The sequence below is a fragment of the Kogia breviceps genome, chromosome 12 (genome assembly GCF_026419965.1).
Source record: "Kogia breviceps isolate mKogBre1 chromosome 12, mKogBre1 haplotype 1, whole genome shotgun sequence".
NCBI lineage: Eukaryota > Metazoa > Chordata > Mammalia > Artiodactyla > Physeteridae > Kogia > Kogia breviceps.
In genome coordinates, this window is record NC_081321.1 from 11,397,214 (window position 1) to 11,411,500 (window position 14,287).

The following is a 14,287-nucleotide window of genomic DNA, read 5'->3' on the forward strand; positions in this document are numbered from 1 at the left end:
GTTCAGAGGCTAAGCATGGGACAGTCCATCCATTCCATCTCTGCTGGCAGGAGTGATTCTAGAGATCCTGTCACAGATTCAAAAGCACATGGCGGCGGCCCTGGTCTCTGTGATTACCACACCTGAAGAAAGATAATGGCGCTGAAAACTGGGTGGAGGGTCTACCATGCGAAGGTAGTTTTTAAAAAAGGATTAGGATTTGGTAGTTGGAAAGGTGAAAGCAAACAGGCTATAATCAAAGTCTATATAGAGGATGAGAGCAAAGGCTGGTGAAGATGAACTGGTAGACACTCCAGCCACTGTCTCAGTGGCATCCTCTATCAGGCCCCTTGGGCAGGAGGGCTCTGGGTAAGAGTAAAAAGGCAGAAATGCTATTTCTCCAAATGTCAAAAATATTATAGGGTAGAAGAAAATAGCATTCAGACGAATAGTCACTGAGATAAACATTTTGAGCAATTTCCTGAAGAAGTAAATTGGGAAAACATATGTATAATTCTTCCTTATGTCCCTAGCCACTGTCCCCCCATTGCCTGAGGAAAAAGGTATAAATTATACAATCAGTTAAATCTCAGAATGACTAATACATAAAAAGTGTTTAAGTCCTGTTTAGGAAAGATGAATTTGAAAATTCGAAAAAGTTAAATTTTGCTCAAAAATTGTAATTACCTGTATGGTATGCATGTAAGGTGGATCAGCGCGCCCTAATCCAGACTCTGGAGGTCTCACAATATCCAAAATGTTGTTTGGCACAAATCCAGAATCTCCACTTGCATTTCGAACTTTCCACCATTGCTTCCTGTCATCAAGGATCTGTCGTCATGCAAGAAAATAAAGGCGGCGTTTCCGTACCAAAACCAAATTATGAAGGAAGTTCGATTTTTATTCTTAGACCAAGAAAATGTTTTCACTTTTAATACGCTGACTTAACATCAACGTACTGTGGGTTAAATGACTGTCAGGAATTACACTAAGAATTACAATTACTAGTATAGAACAGCTTTGGTACCACTCTACCCAAGGTCCATATTACCTCCCAAGAATGCTTAGCTATTTGCGGTATTTGAAGTACTTAAGATGAGTTACTTGGAAAAGGTCTATTGTCTCCATCCTTAGAATAGAGAGGAAAGGTATAAAAACATTTTTTTTACTATTGTAACTATGCCATATTATATATTAAAGAAGATGAAGTCTCAATTATAACTGAAGAAAGAAATTTGAGAGTCATGGTAGATTATTCCCCAAACCATTAGCACACTCACTGCTGGTTACATTTGTGCAAGGGTACTAAAATAGGAAGGAGGAAATGTTTTCTCTTATTAAAATATTATGGTGCATCTACATCTGAAGTGATAACCAGTCTTGATTCCAGAATGAACAAAGGCCAGAAGAAGGAAGAGGGCAAAGTAAGCCAAGAAATCCAACCCCACCCCCCAAAGAAACAAAAAACAGATAAAGCAGCTACCCCGCCTAAATAGATATAGGTATCTATAATACGCTGTGTATCCTTGGTAAAACAAAATAACACTGAAGAATAATTTCTTGACCTCAGCATTTCTTTGAGGAAAGTTTAGATATATACCAGAAAAGGAATACAATAAATCCACTTTATTAAGAGTATAAAAAAGGTAAAATTCTATTACCTCTAAAATATCGTCCTTTTGAACTGAGAGCTCACTGTTGTTCCTTGCCACAAAGTCATACCTGGATTTGGCATATTTCTTGGGTTGTAGATCATAATTTCTACAAAAAAAAAAAAGAAAAAATATAATCACTCTGCTAGCTTTTCCTAAAGGCTGAAAGCAAAAGTAAAACACTAAGGCAAGCCAATGCCTACCAGAAACCATTTGGACAAGTTATTGAGATAGTAGTTAATTCTATTATATTTTATAGAGTATGAGAATATGAGTATTTAATTTTATTATATTTTGGAGATTTTACCATTAAAATGAAAAAACTATGGCTAGAGTAAAAATAAGTAATGTAAAATTACAAAGCTAGTTAGTGCTAAGCCAAATCTAGAATGCAAATCTATGAAATCTTTGTCCATTAAATCTAATATATCCAAAATACTGGATATTGCTTTGTTAACCAACATTTCTACCATGAAAGAACCAGGATAATGGTCAATGTTACCATTTTTCATAAAATTACAGGAGACTAAAGATAATGTTCAAAGTGGTCATTTAAATTATATGTTGATTTCACTAATTCAAGAAATGTCTTCAATTCATTAACCAAATATATATGAAAAAATTATGACTAAGTGTCAATATTCAGGAAAGCTTTGTCCAGTTATCCAAGTTGCAAAGGAAGGTATGGATTAAGTACAAGAGCAATAACACTTCTTAATTTGTTAATTAATTAATTTACTATAAACTTATTTTAAGAGTAAGAACAGATGTATTTTTTTTAAAAAGAAAACTTTATTTAAAAACAAAGTACTTCTTTTGATCATTAAATGACCATTAATAGATTTAACTACATAATTTTAAAATACTTTTATATTATATAATAAAACCTGGTATATCAACATAATAATATTCTCTTCATTTCAATAATGAAATAATAGCTTTAATTATTTTTTAACTAATTTTACTCCCTAATCTTCTCCTCCATTTACATTCCCACATTTCCTCTGTAAGAGAAAAAGCAGGAAAGCACTCATGATATTTGGTCATCCTTCCTCTGTCAAGTGGCCATTCTGCTTGCTGCCCACCAAGATCGTCTAGAATACTGAGTCACAGCGGGGACTGCAGGACAGTTGTGGGCACAGTATATCTTGTCATCAAGGTAGGTAATCTACTACCTCTTGGATAGTAACTCCAGGAGAAGAGAAACAGGAACAAAGGAAAATCATAGCCTGTAAACCATATTGGCAATTTTTGTTATATTAAAAAACTAAGGGGCTTCCCTGGTGGGGCAGTGGTTGAGAGTCCGCCTGCCGATGCAGGGGACGCAGGTTCGTGCCCTGGTCTGGGAAGATCCCACGTGCCGCGGAGCGGCTGGGCCCGTGAGCCATGGCAGCTGAGCCTGCGCTCCGCAATGGGAGAGGCCACAGCAGTGAGAGGCCCGCGTACCGCAAAAAAAAAAAAAAAAAAAAAAAAGTAAATGTGGAAAAAGTGAAATTATGGCCAAATAATTATTATATCTTATTAATAATAATAAAAAATTTTTAACTGTGTTCCATGGATTTCCTACCCCTATCTCTAGTTTTATATGATCACGTTCCATTGAAATTTCACTTGAGGGGGATAAACGTGTTTCAATCACTCCAAAGGTTAGCAAAACAGTAGTAACTTCAGTTTTCTATGTTTCTCTCCTCCCTCATGTTCTTCTCTCCAAGTCACTGCTGATAACAGAGAGTTGAATGTACTGTTTAGCAAAGGGAAGAATAACTCTCTGCCACTGTGTATATGAATCAATGGTGTGGTTAAAAGAAAAGTTGACTGTAGTTCTCGTTGAAGTCTTTGCTATCTTGCATGTCTCAGAAGTGACTGCCCAGCACATACTTACAAAGTGCTTTAGAATTTACAAATATTTATGGTTTATAGTTTCTTGCCCTCTATAGATTAAATGTGGGTATGACATTGACCACAGTTATCAATCTGAAAATCACACTGTAATTTTTCAGATGTACCAAAGTTTCTTAAGAGATCTAGAATGTATCAAAATGCATGGTCTCCGTTTCTGATTTGGAGTTATAGATACCCACCTGATACAGAGTAGACACAGAGATGGTAATAATCTGAGACTTCTCTAAAACATGAATTGCTCTTGAATAGCAGTAAACTATAATCCATCAAAGGTGAGGGTGCTAAATTCAATAGGTGGTTTCCCTAAATGACATTGTAATTTCACGGAAGAGTGAATACACTTTATATGGTATTTACTGCATTCCTGGCATGTAATAGAGTTTAAGATGAATAATAATTACTGTAAAAATAAATTCCAAACCTCTGTATTACATATCAGACCAGAACTTTCAGACAGTTTTTTCAATAATTATGACAAATTTTCTTAGCAACATCAATGATCCAGGAGTCTATTAAACTATTCAGCTCCTATTATAATAGCCCAGGGGAGAAATTGGACCCATAAAGGCAACTGAGATATACAATTTACTCCTTTAAAAACAATTATTTCTCTGGCTAAATACTGACAGTCTTAAGATCTATATACTTGAATATCCCTTCATAGAATTTCCTTCACTAATCTGAAATAATTTCTAGAATACTGACAGCTAAGACAGAAAAAAAGGAAAAAGAAAGTACTAGGATGAGGAACAAGTTTCTCAAGAAGAATTTCCATGAAATAATTTTTAAACTTCAAAACTGATTTTCACCTGTATCTCCTAAAAATTGAATCTACAATTCAAACTTCTTTCATATGTTGGCATTTTCAAAATGTATTATTCATTGCCGACTTTTCTTTGTACTGAATTTAATATGTTACTGGTGCCCTTAGAATAATAACTGTATAATTTCCACCTCATTTTACTTAAGTATTACCTCTGTTATCATTCCTGACAAAAAAACCAAAATTTTAAATCCCACCTTCTTTAGATTCTATTAAGAAAAGAATATACTGAAGAGAAATTAAGGGCATATAACACTCATAGTAAGACAGGCTTTGAGGTAGGAAAGTACCTCAAAGTGGGGTAGGACAAGCTCTCTACCCCACTTCATCTTAATGATCATTCTCCCATAGCCTTGTTATCAATATTTCACCTTTTTTCTTTCTCTTATGTGTATGGGTTGGCCTCTATGTAAACCTCACATGCAGTTTACACTGCAAACCAGATTGAAAAAGTGACCCTATTTCAATTCAGTTTATTTCTTCCCCATTTCAATTCTCCATTTTTGCCTATATTGAATTTTTTGAGAGAGAAATATATGGGAAGATAAATGAAATGTAAAACTGGAAAGTGACTATAAAAAATGAAATGGTAAAAATGGCAAATAAGGCATTGATTCTGTTTAAATATTCAGTTTATACTTAGTTTAAATACTTCTATCTAACGGAAGGTTTGTTTGTTTTTATTGGGGGAGATAAAGATGGAAATTATTTCCTTTAAAAGTTACAGAGCTGGAAAGATCCTTAGAGACCATCTGGTACGAACTAGAGAGTTTCAAAACAATTCTTCTTCTTAATTCACAGATTCTGTCAGAGGCATCTTTTAAAAAATGGAAAGTCATACAATGGCATTCGCACTAAGTTAGAATTATAGACTGGAGACTTTGCTCATCAAAGCCAGCTCTATAAAGGAACAACTGAAACTTTAACAAACAATTAATAGATGGAACGCTCAAAGAAGTAGTGAACAGTGCAGACACTAGCACCTCTATTTGCACTAAACCAGAGATAATCATCCACAGCTCTCCAAATGATGCCCATGAAATGTTACCTATCTACATGGCGATGAGGAGTTGGCTTAAAAGCAACAGCGGCCTCCCCTTGGTCCAGATGGGGCCCTCTTCCATAAATGTTATTGAATACTGCGTACCCATCAGCTGGAGGATACTCTGATACACTGGAGTGCTGAAAGACAGAGGAGGAAAGATGAAAAGAATCACCAATACTATTTGAATAAGCACTGACGTCAGTTAACAAGAACCCTCCACTACACTGTGGTCAGTTTCATTTTCAAGTGATTGACCATTATATGTTAATAAATTATGAAATGAGAGTTTTTGTCAAAGACCTATTTATAATAAGAAAAGTAATTAGTGCAAAGACTAAATCTTAATTCCAGAAATATCCAATGCTTTTATTGTATAAAAGCAATAAATTCTTTCCTCTGGAATGTCAGTAATAGGTGATTTTGGTATTAGGCAGACTTTAACAGCTTGTATAAAATAAAACTGGTTTAAAAACAGCAACAATAAAACCCTCAACTTTTGCTTTCTATGTTTAAGAAACAGACCTTTACCACCCTAGCAAAGTAAATACTAGCACATGAAAATCATCTGAACTCTATGTGTTAAAATTATACCACGCTCTCTCATTATTCTCATTTTTTTAAATGTACATGGACACCATTTTAAATTTTTTTAAAATGTCAGCACTATTATCAGATTTAACTGTTAAGGAAAACACAGAAATACAAAAACACATTGATCCTGACAGTCAATAGTCCAGGATAAGACAAAGCTGGAGTCACTTCTTTCGGCAGTTAACACAACACAGACATGAGCCTAATGGGCTACCAGGAGGGAGAACCGAAATCTATGGGTCCCATTAAGCAGCATGGCTTTAAGGCTATGGGGCAAAACAAAGAAACCAAAAAAGTTCATCTATGAATTTTGTATTCTTTCCTTGTGTAAAATGAAGTATGGCGGATGCACAACAGACCCTAAAGCGTTGGAATTCCTTGGCTATTTCAACTGTTTATGGATTCACTGGGACAAAATATTTGAAATTGGGAATGTCTTAGCAAAGTTCTGAATGCACATGTACTGTAGTTAATTCAAATGACAAAGCTGGCAGGAGTAGGGCTGAGTTCATCCACAGAGAGTGTGGGTGAGGTGTCTCCAACGGACTGCTCTTGATGTCAAAGTACCCACATTACATTACTCCTGTGGAATATGTATCAGGATACTGCACTTAACATACAAATACAGATAAACAACTTTTACCATTTAAATACCTAAGCTTAAACCAGCAACAAAGTGAAAAGGCAATCTATAGCATGGGAGAAATCAGATACCTGATCATATATCTTGTAAGAGGTTAATATCCAAAATATATAAAGAACACATACAACTCAATAGCAAAAAGCAAATAATCCAGTTAAGAAATGGGCAGAGGAACTAAAAAGACATTTTTCCAAAGACATACAAATGGTCAACAGGTATATGTAAGGGTGCTTAGCATCACTAATCATTAGGGAAATGCAAATCAAAACCACACTGAGGTATCACCTCATACCTGATAATAGCTATGGTCAAAAAGACAAGAGAGAACAAGCATTGATAAGGATGTGGAGAAAAGGGAACCCCTGTGCCCTGTTGGTGGGAATGTAAATTGGTGAAGCCACTATGAAAACAGTACGGAAGTTTCTCAAAAAATTAAAAATAGAACTACCATATGATTCAGCAGCCCCACTACTGGGTATAATACTGAAGAAAATGAAACTAGGATCTCAAAGAGAATTCTGAACCCCAAGGTTCACTACAGCATTATTCACAATAGCCAAGATATGGAAACAACCTTAGTGTCCGTCACAGATGAGTGGATAAGTAGGATGTGGTATGTATGTATATACAATGGATTATTCTTCTGCCATGAGAAGGAAGAAAATCCTGCCATTTATGACAACATGGATAAATCCTGAGGACATTATACTAAGTGAAGTAAGAAAGACAAACACCACATGATATCACTTATATGTGGAATGTAAAAAAAAGAGTCAAGCTCATAGAAACAGAGAGTAGAAAAGTGGTTGCCAGTGCTGGGGGTTGGGGGACAGAGGGAGAGGTTGGTAAAAGGGTACAAACTTTCAGCTATAAATGAATGAGGTCTAAGGATCTAATAAAAATGTGGTGACTATAGTGGATGACACTGTATTATATAATTAAAATTTTCGAAGAGAGTGGAACTTAAATGTTCTCAACAACAACAGATAAATATGTGAGGAGATGGATGTGCTATTTAGCTAGATGGGGGGGAGTCCTCTCACAGTGTATACATATATCAAATCATTTACGATACATACTTTAAATGTCTTACATTTTTATTTGTCAATTACACCTCCATAAAGCTGGAATTAAAAAATAAAATAAAGAACAAATGGCTTAATTAATTCAGTTTATCACTTCCCTAGGAGACACCAGAGGCACTACATGATCAGGCCTTTTTTTTTTTGGTTAAATGCTGTTATAAAAGGGAGGAGTTGAGGAAACAGAATCACCCACACCTTCTGCCTAGCTCTGAACATAACAGTGAGGTCGGACAGTGTGAACTCACTGGGTCCTGAGAGTGACTGGGGATATTAGAAAGGAGGAGAGAAAGGATGACAAGTGACTAACTACACAACACTGCTCAGGGCGGCTGCTGCTTCAGAGGAAGGAAAGAGGCTGAGTACTGACACTCATATTTGTCATGCCTTGTCACCTGTGCCACCAGATCCTGAATAACCCAAGTCCTGTTCTGAATGCATTTATTATAGGTGCAATAAAGTATAATAAAATCTCTCTTCTGGGGATGATTGCATGTTACACCTTTTTTTTTTTTTTTTTTTGCGGTACGCGGCCTCTCACTGCTGTGGCCTCTCCCGTTGCGAAGCACAGGCTCCGGACGCGCAGGCTCAGCGGCCATGGCTCACAGGCCCAGCCGCTCCGCGGCACGTGGGATCCTCCCGGACCGGGGCACGAACCCGTGTCCCCTGCATCGGCAGGCGGACTCTCAACCACTGCGCCACCAGGGAAGCCCGTGTTACACATTTCTAAGTCACCATTACTTTGGTCTCTTTTCCAACAAAATCTTAAGGTATAAAATCCCATAGAACTGCTAGCAGCTGCTTTTCAATTCATTTTGTTCAAACCTCTGAATAAGTGCTTAAGCCATAAAATGGACAATAGTTTACAACAGGAAACTGATAACTCATTACGAGGAAGAATTTTCAATTAATTCTTCTTTTAAAGTTACTTATTCTCTGAGAGTAGACAAACTTTTACACTGGAAGCCAGAACACATTACTCTCTCTTTAAATAAACAAATTGAAAAAGAACTCACAAAAGTGAATTTCTGAGGCATACATTATAAAGTGGATATATTTTCTTATTTGAGGACTGTAAACTAGAAATTTCTATGATTTGAAAATACTCAGCTGTAACTATAGCAACAGCAAGTGTATCATAATTTCAAGTTCGATTACATTTTTTACTCTAGAAGAGTTGCCCTTTACGAGGAAGGAAAATTCACTGTGATGAGGTCTGAACTATAAAATACAGCTAGGGACATATATGTCTGCTAACCTGCACCCAGAACTGTGAGGTCACCTTCTTAATCACTCAGAGAGAAGGGCAGTTACAGAATCCACATGTACCATTATATGAAGCCAGAGGAAAAAACAATTACAGCAGAAAAATACTACTTTCAGAGAAGTATATTTGCTTTATTTTTAAAGTTTCAGAATTTAGCCAATCTTCTATAACACTATGGCTATTGTCGAAAAATGATTTTAAGAAATTTAATTTATATAAATGTTTCTCCCTATAAGTGAGGACATACTCTAGTTTCCTAATTCATTCCTTGATATCATATTTGCCACACTGTAAATACCCACAGGGATCGGAGAAGATTAATCTAAGGAATTAAATAAAGGAAATGAACAGGACTTCAAGGAGGACCTAGTCATTAATTTTTTCTGTGGCTTCTTCAAACTAGACCTCATTCATCTAACTCCTTGGGTTCTGACCATCCTGCTCAGTTTGGTTCAGCTTTAGATACTGTTTAATTTTCTTTTCTCTCAGAACAAGAATTGTCATAGAAAAATCATTTTTAAGGAATGTGAAGAGATAATCACACCCAATTTCAATTCCTCGATTTGCTCCCCCAATAAATCACAATCTAAAGCTTACTAAGGATCATAAAAGATACAATATATTTTATGATCTCCTCAGCATGTAACAGTGTTATAAATCATCATTTGGACCTGGGACTGGAGTCCAGGAGAAGCTTTGGCCTTCTAGCCAGGCTGATAGGACTTAGGGAGGTTTAGAATGAGGCTAAAAAATAAAAGAAAGAAAGAAAGAAATGGGACATTCAGGAAAGAGCTGCTTGGGAGGGGCTTAAAGGTCCTGGGTCAAGGAACTGTCTTGAGGGTCTGATGGTAGGAGAGGAAAATAGAAAGAAGAGGTCAAGCAGCAGTGGGGCAATTCCCTGATAAGCAGAGAAAGTACACAGTCCAAAGGATGGGATCACCAGGGCTCAGGAGCACTGGTACGAAGGACAAGGAGGAGAGCTGGCAGGCTGTGAGGTGTGCTACGGGCTGGGTTTGGGCTTCACAGAGAAACAGAGCAACTGTCACCATGACAAAGAGGTGAGAGGCACCTAAGAGCAGCAAGGACATCTAGTCATTGATTTGAGAACAAGCTTCAGATCAGCAGAGTGAGAACTCACAAACGCACAGATTATTGCACTTCCCACAAAAGATGATATTGAAAGACTACCTCTGTGGATAATCTTTTCGTTTCTTGCTTGCGATGATGTTCTGCTGCGTTTGCCACAGACTCAGTCAGTTGATAGAGATCCGGCTCCACTGATGCTCCCACGAAGTTCAGCATCGGGGGCTCCCAACCACTGCGGAACCGTGGGACATAGGGTGGGATAAACTGTTCTTTTGGCCACTCTGCTCTGCAGAAGGACATTAAGACATACGAACAGCAAAATTAAGAAACACCTCCATGCTCAAAACCATCTTCAATAAGGCTAGCCACAAAAAAACACAAAAACAAATAACAACAAAAACAATTCACACCTAGTCTGCCCTCTTTCTATCCAAACACAGAAAGTAAACACGTTTATGCTAGTATTTGATGCTGATAAATGAAAGGAAGTCTGAATTCTACTTTATGATCTGCTTTCACTATATTGCCTCAATTCTCCATTAATTCAACCTTTTAACATCAATATACATCTTTGACCATTTGAGAATGGAATGTGAAGCTAGAAGTCGGGTAAGTACTTAGGACATATGCTTCTCTCAGCATCAAGTACTTTCTGATCACTCTACTCCCATCATCATGAAGCCTCCTGATACGAGATGTATTTTTCAAAAGACAAACAGCAGACAATATTCGTAACGCTCATGATCTTTTAAGTTATGAAGTCTCCTAAAATGAAGCACATTACTGATTTTATCAATTAAATGGATCAGCTAGGTTTTCATCAGTAACATCAAATTAGTACTAATCTGTAATATAATCATGAACCCATTCATTACTTAGTAACTCTGAGACTTATTCCTATAAGCTCCTAATCACTCATGAACCACAAAAATAACTGGGAGAGACATTATTAAACTCTGCTAAAATATGTTGTTTTATCTTTCACACGTGATTTAATTCTTCAGGTTATAACTTCTGTGATGAAATGATTCAGGTTATTATGTTCCTTTATGATTTTTTTATCTTTATGAGTTTTTAAGTCGGTATATTCATTTCCTAATACTCTAAATAATTAGGATCTGAAATGACCATTTTCTCATGTCAAGGGCTAACAATATGAGTTCCTTTTGATGTAGGTTTCCTAATGGTCATTAATTTTCTCATTCTGAGGTAGAACCCAAGACAAAGAAATTAAAAATCCTGAACTATTTTTAGTACTATGAGATCTGATAAATTTAACAGGGTTTATGAAAAAAAATGAAAAGATCCCTACCTAGGCTTACCATAAAATAACCTACATAAATCTAATAGATTTAAGAAATTTATTTAACCAGTTTTTACATAGTATGATATATAAATATGAGACAATATGCTACATTAATATATAAATAATATGCAGAAATAAACTTAGATAATGTTTTCAATTAAAAAAAGCAACAACTGCAGTGCGCGTAAAGAATCTTCTGCTTGGTAAACCACTCCATGTGTAAACCATATTCCAACACAAGCAGTTGCCAAAGTCCAAAATATAACTGGGAATGGTTTATATATATTTCAATAGGAGAACAGCAAAAAAAAAAAAAGAATTGGTCCACTACTTTCAGGCTAGCCTAAAAGCATTACAAAGACAAACTTCCAAGTGACCAGACTGAATGATTTACTCTAAGTGGTGAGAGAAATAAAAAGATTCAAATCAATGAGGAAAGCAGAAATTATTTAATCACATATAATGAAATGAGAAATATCTTTATAACTTGCTTGGCCCGGCAAACTTGAATCCTGCAATTGTTAGTGATTTCTCTTCCACAGTCACCTTACTGACGAGACACCATTCTTAAAATTATGCCCTCCTCTTTTCCGTTCCTACCACCCTGGTTCTAGCCCCAGGGAATGCTGATTAATAAGGAACCTCTACCATTGCATTATCGTCCCAAGGGGCCTCATGCCTCAAGTAACTTTTGTCCATGTCCTTATTAGACTCAATGACTGATCTTTCGAAGGTCTGGCTGTGTCGCACTCCTATTCACAAAGCTATTGGTTCTCCGCAGCCTACGGAACCATACTCCAGCTCCCTAGCGTGACACTGGGAGCCTGAACCCAGCCCCGCTCATCTTTGCACGCCTCATTCGTCACTATTCCTATGCTCCTCATTCTCCACAATCCCCCACTACCCAAAGTCTATACTCCGGCTAAACCCACATTCAGCCTCCATTCTCTTGACTTTTTGCTTCATGGCTTCACCCATGCTGCTCTCGCTACGGAGCAGGCCCTTTCCCTGCTACGTATTTGTGGAAATCCTACTCATCCTGCTGAAAGGCAGCTGAGCAAAATAATCACGAACATCTACTTCAGGGCCAGGTTGCCTGGATTCAAACCCCAGGTCTGTCGCTTACGAGTTGTGTGGCTTTGGGCAAATTACTTAACCTCTCTTTGCCTCAGTTCCCTCACCTGTAAAAATAGCATAAAAATGGAACCTATGTAAAGTGCATGGAAGAGTGCCTAGCAAACACTATACGTACACACCCTTGTTTATACACGTATACCTACCAGTGTTATTATCTGTTGATTTTAAATGCCGGCTCTTCTTTGAAAGCTAAGCACCCTCTTCTCTAAACGCTCTTCCTGACGGCTCCATCTTGCCAAGTGACAGCGGTTTATTTATGAGTCACCCCTGGTACTCATCGTATCTTACACTGCACTCTGCTATGTTCTCCACTAGACCTCCAGCTTTTTAAGGGTTTAGCCTTTTTCATCTACAACACCCACTCCTTCATACATAGAAGGCTGAATAAATCTCTCACTCGATTTATGTACTAAACAAAGAACAATACTTCAAGTATTATGGGTATTCCATGCTAGACTCATCTATATGTTTACCTGGCTTTCATCCACGAGTCTCCCAGTGACACCCACAGCTGCCTCTCATCGACATTGACAGTGTAACTCAAGAAATCGATTGTGTCCTTAGTCAGTAGGGGGCTGAGTACTGAACTGGCTAGTTCAGGACCTCCTGTTGCCTGCACAACCTAAAATAGCAACAAATCATTTTTTAGCAAGAAGATGATGATTATTTGTACACTTGCAAAATGTGTAGATAAAAAAAACCCATGATAAAAACAAGCAGCTTTGATATACTCAAATTAAATCTTCATCCAGATCAATCTTTCCAGCCCAATGGTGCCTAATAATCTAAAATGAAAAGTTAATAGTTTAACAGCTTTCACAGGATCTATCTATCTATTGGCTTCATATGACTGTACTTTCCCTGGAAAGTACTAATGGCTATCCAGAGAATTCTAAGTCAGGTGGTTTAACGATCACTGCCTTAAAAAATATATATGTATTTCTACTGGAAAATCTATTATGTCAAACTTGAAAAATATGGTTCCAGAAATGAGTACTTTAGGGAGAAACAAGGCTCGAGTTAAGTCTATGGCTGTGCCTATAAAGACATACAAAAATAAACGGATCCAGAGAGAGAGGTGAGAGAAAGATGAGAACTGGTCCTCTGAATCTATGGTATTTCTTCCCAGAATTTAATTCTAGGAAATTGACCTGATTTAAAAGAGATAACTTAATGATTAGCAAAAACAAATAAACAGGTTCAACTCTCTGGTAAGCAAAATGATGATACGTAGATGTCTGAAAGCTGCTCCAATTTTATTACTCAGGGGCCATTTCCTGGTTAAGGAATGGTAATCTCCTACAGCAGAAACCAGAGCCCTTTTATAAAAATCTCACCTTCCCAGAGATACGGCACAAGAATAAAGGGATTTTTTTTTTGAATGGCTCCAGACCAAGAGTCAGTTTCTCTCCAGTCATCCAGGTGTGCTGAGCCTGCTATGCTGTTTTATTCCTCTGTGTCTTCGCACATGCTGGGTCCCAGCCCCCAGAAGCCCCTTCCTCATCATTTTAAATAGAACTCTCCTCGGGTACCACCTCTTCTGAGAAGCCCTGCTTAACCCCACAGTGTAACTCTGAGGCACCCTGGGGTCCTCAAGCATGCATATCAGCTACACATGCCATTGTAACTTGGGCCTTATTTTTCAGTTCTCCTCCCTTGAGAACTTGGACCAAAACTTATCTGACTTTGAACTGCAGAAGACACAGTGTTAGGGGAAACGAATGAGAATAAGTGAAAGAAAAGATGAAGGATAAAGGAGGTGGGTAGACCCTTA

General features: G+C 37.3%; 1 protein-coding gene across 34 annotated transcripts in view; it reads right to left on the bottom strand.

Moving 5' to 3' along the window:
* Positions 1-14,287, bottom strand: part of EPS8 (EGFR pathway substrate 8, signaling adaptor) — a 188,131-nt gene that overhangs the window by 26,200 nt on the left and 147,644 nt on the right. For all 34 annotated transcript variants that reach the window (XM_067008782.1, XM_067008772.1, XM_067008784.1 and 31 more), the window contains 5 exons: positions 12,987-13,135; positions 10,173-10,356; positions 5,405-5,538; positions 1,641-1,740; positions 667-810 (listed from right to left, as the gene is read on the bottom strand). In XM_067008782.1, the coding sequence (XP_066864883.1) occupies positions 667-810; positions 1,641-1,740; positions 5,405-5,538; positions 10,173-10,356; positions 12,987-13,135 (711 nt within the window). The remainder of the gene's footprint in view (positions 1-666; positions 811-1,640; positions 1,741-5,404; positions 5,539-10,172; positions 10,357-12,986; positions 13,136-14,287) is intronic.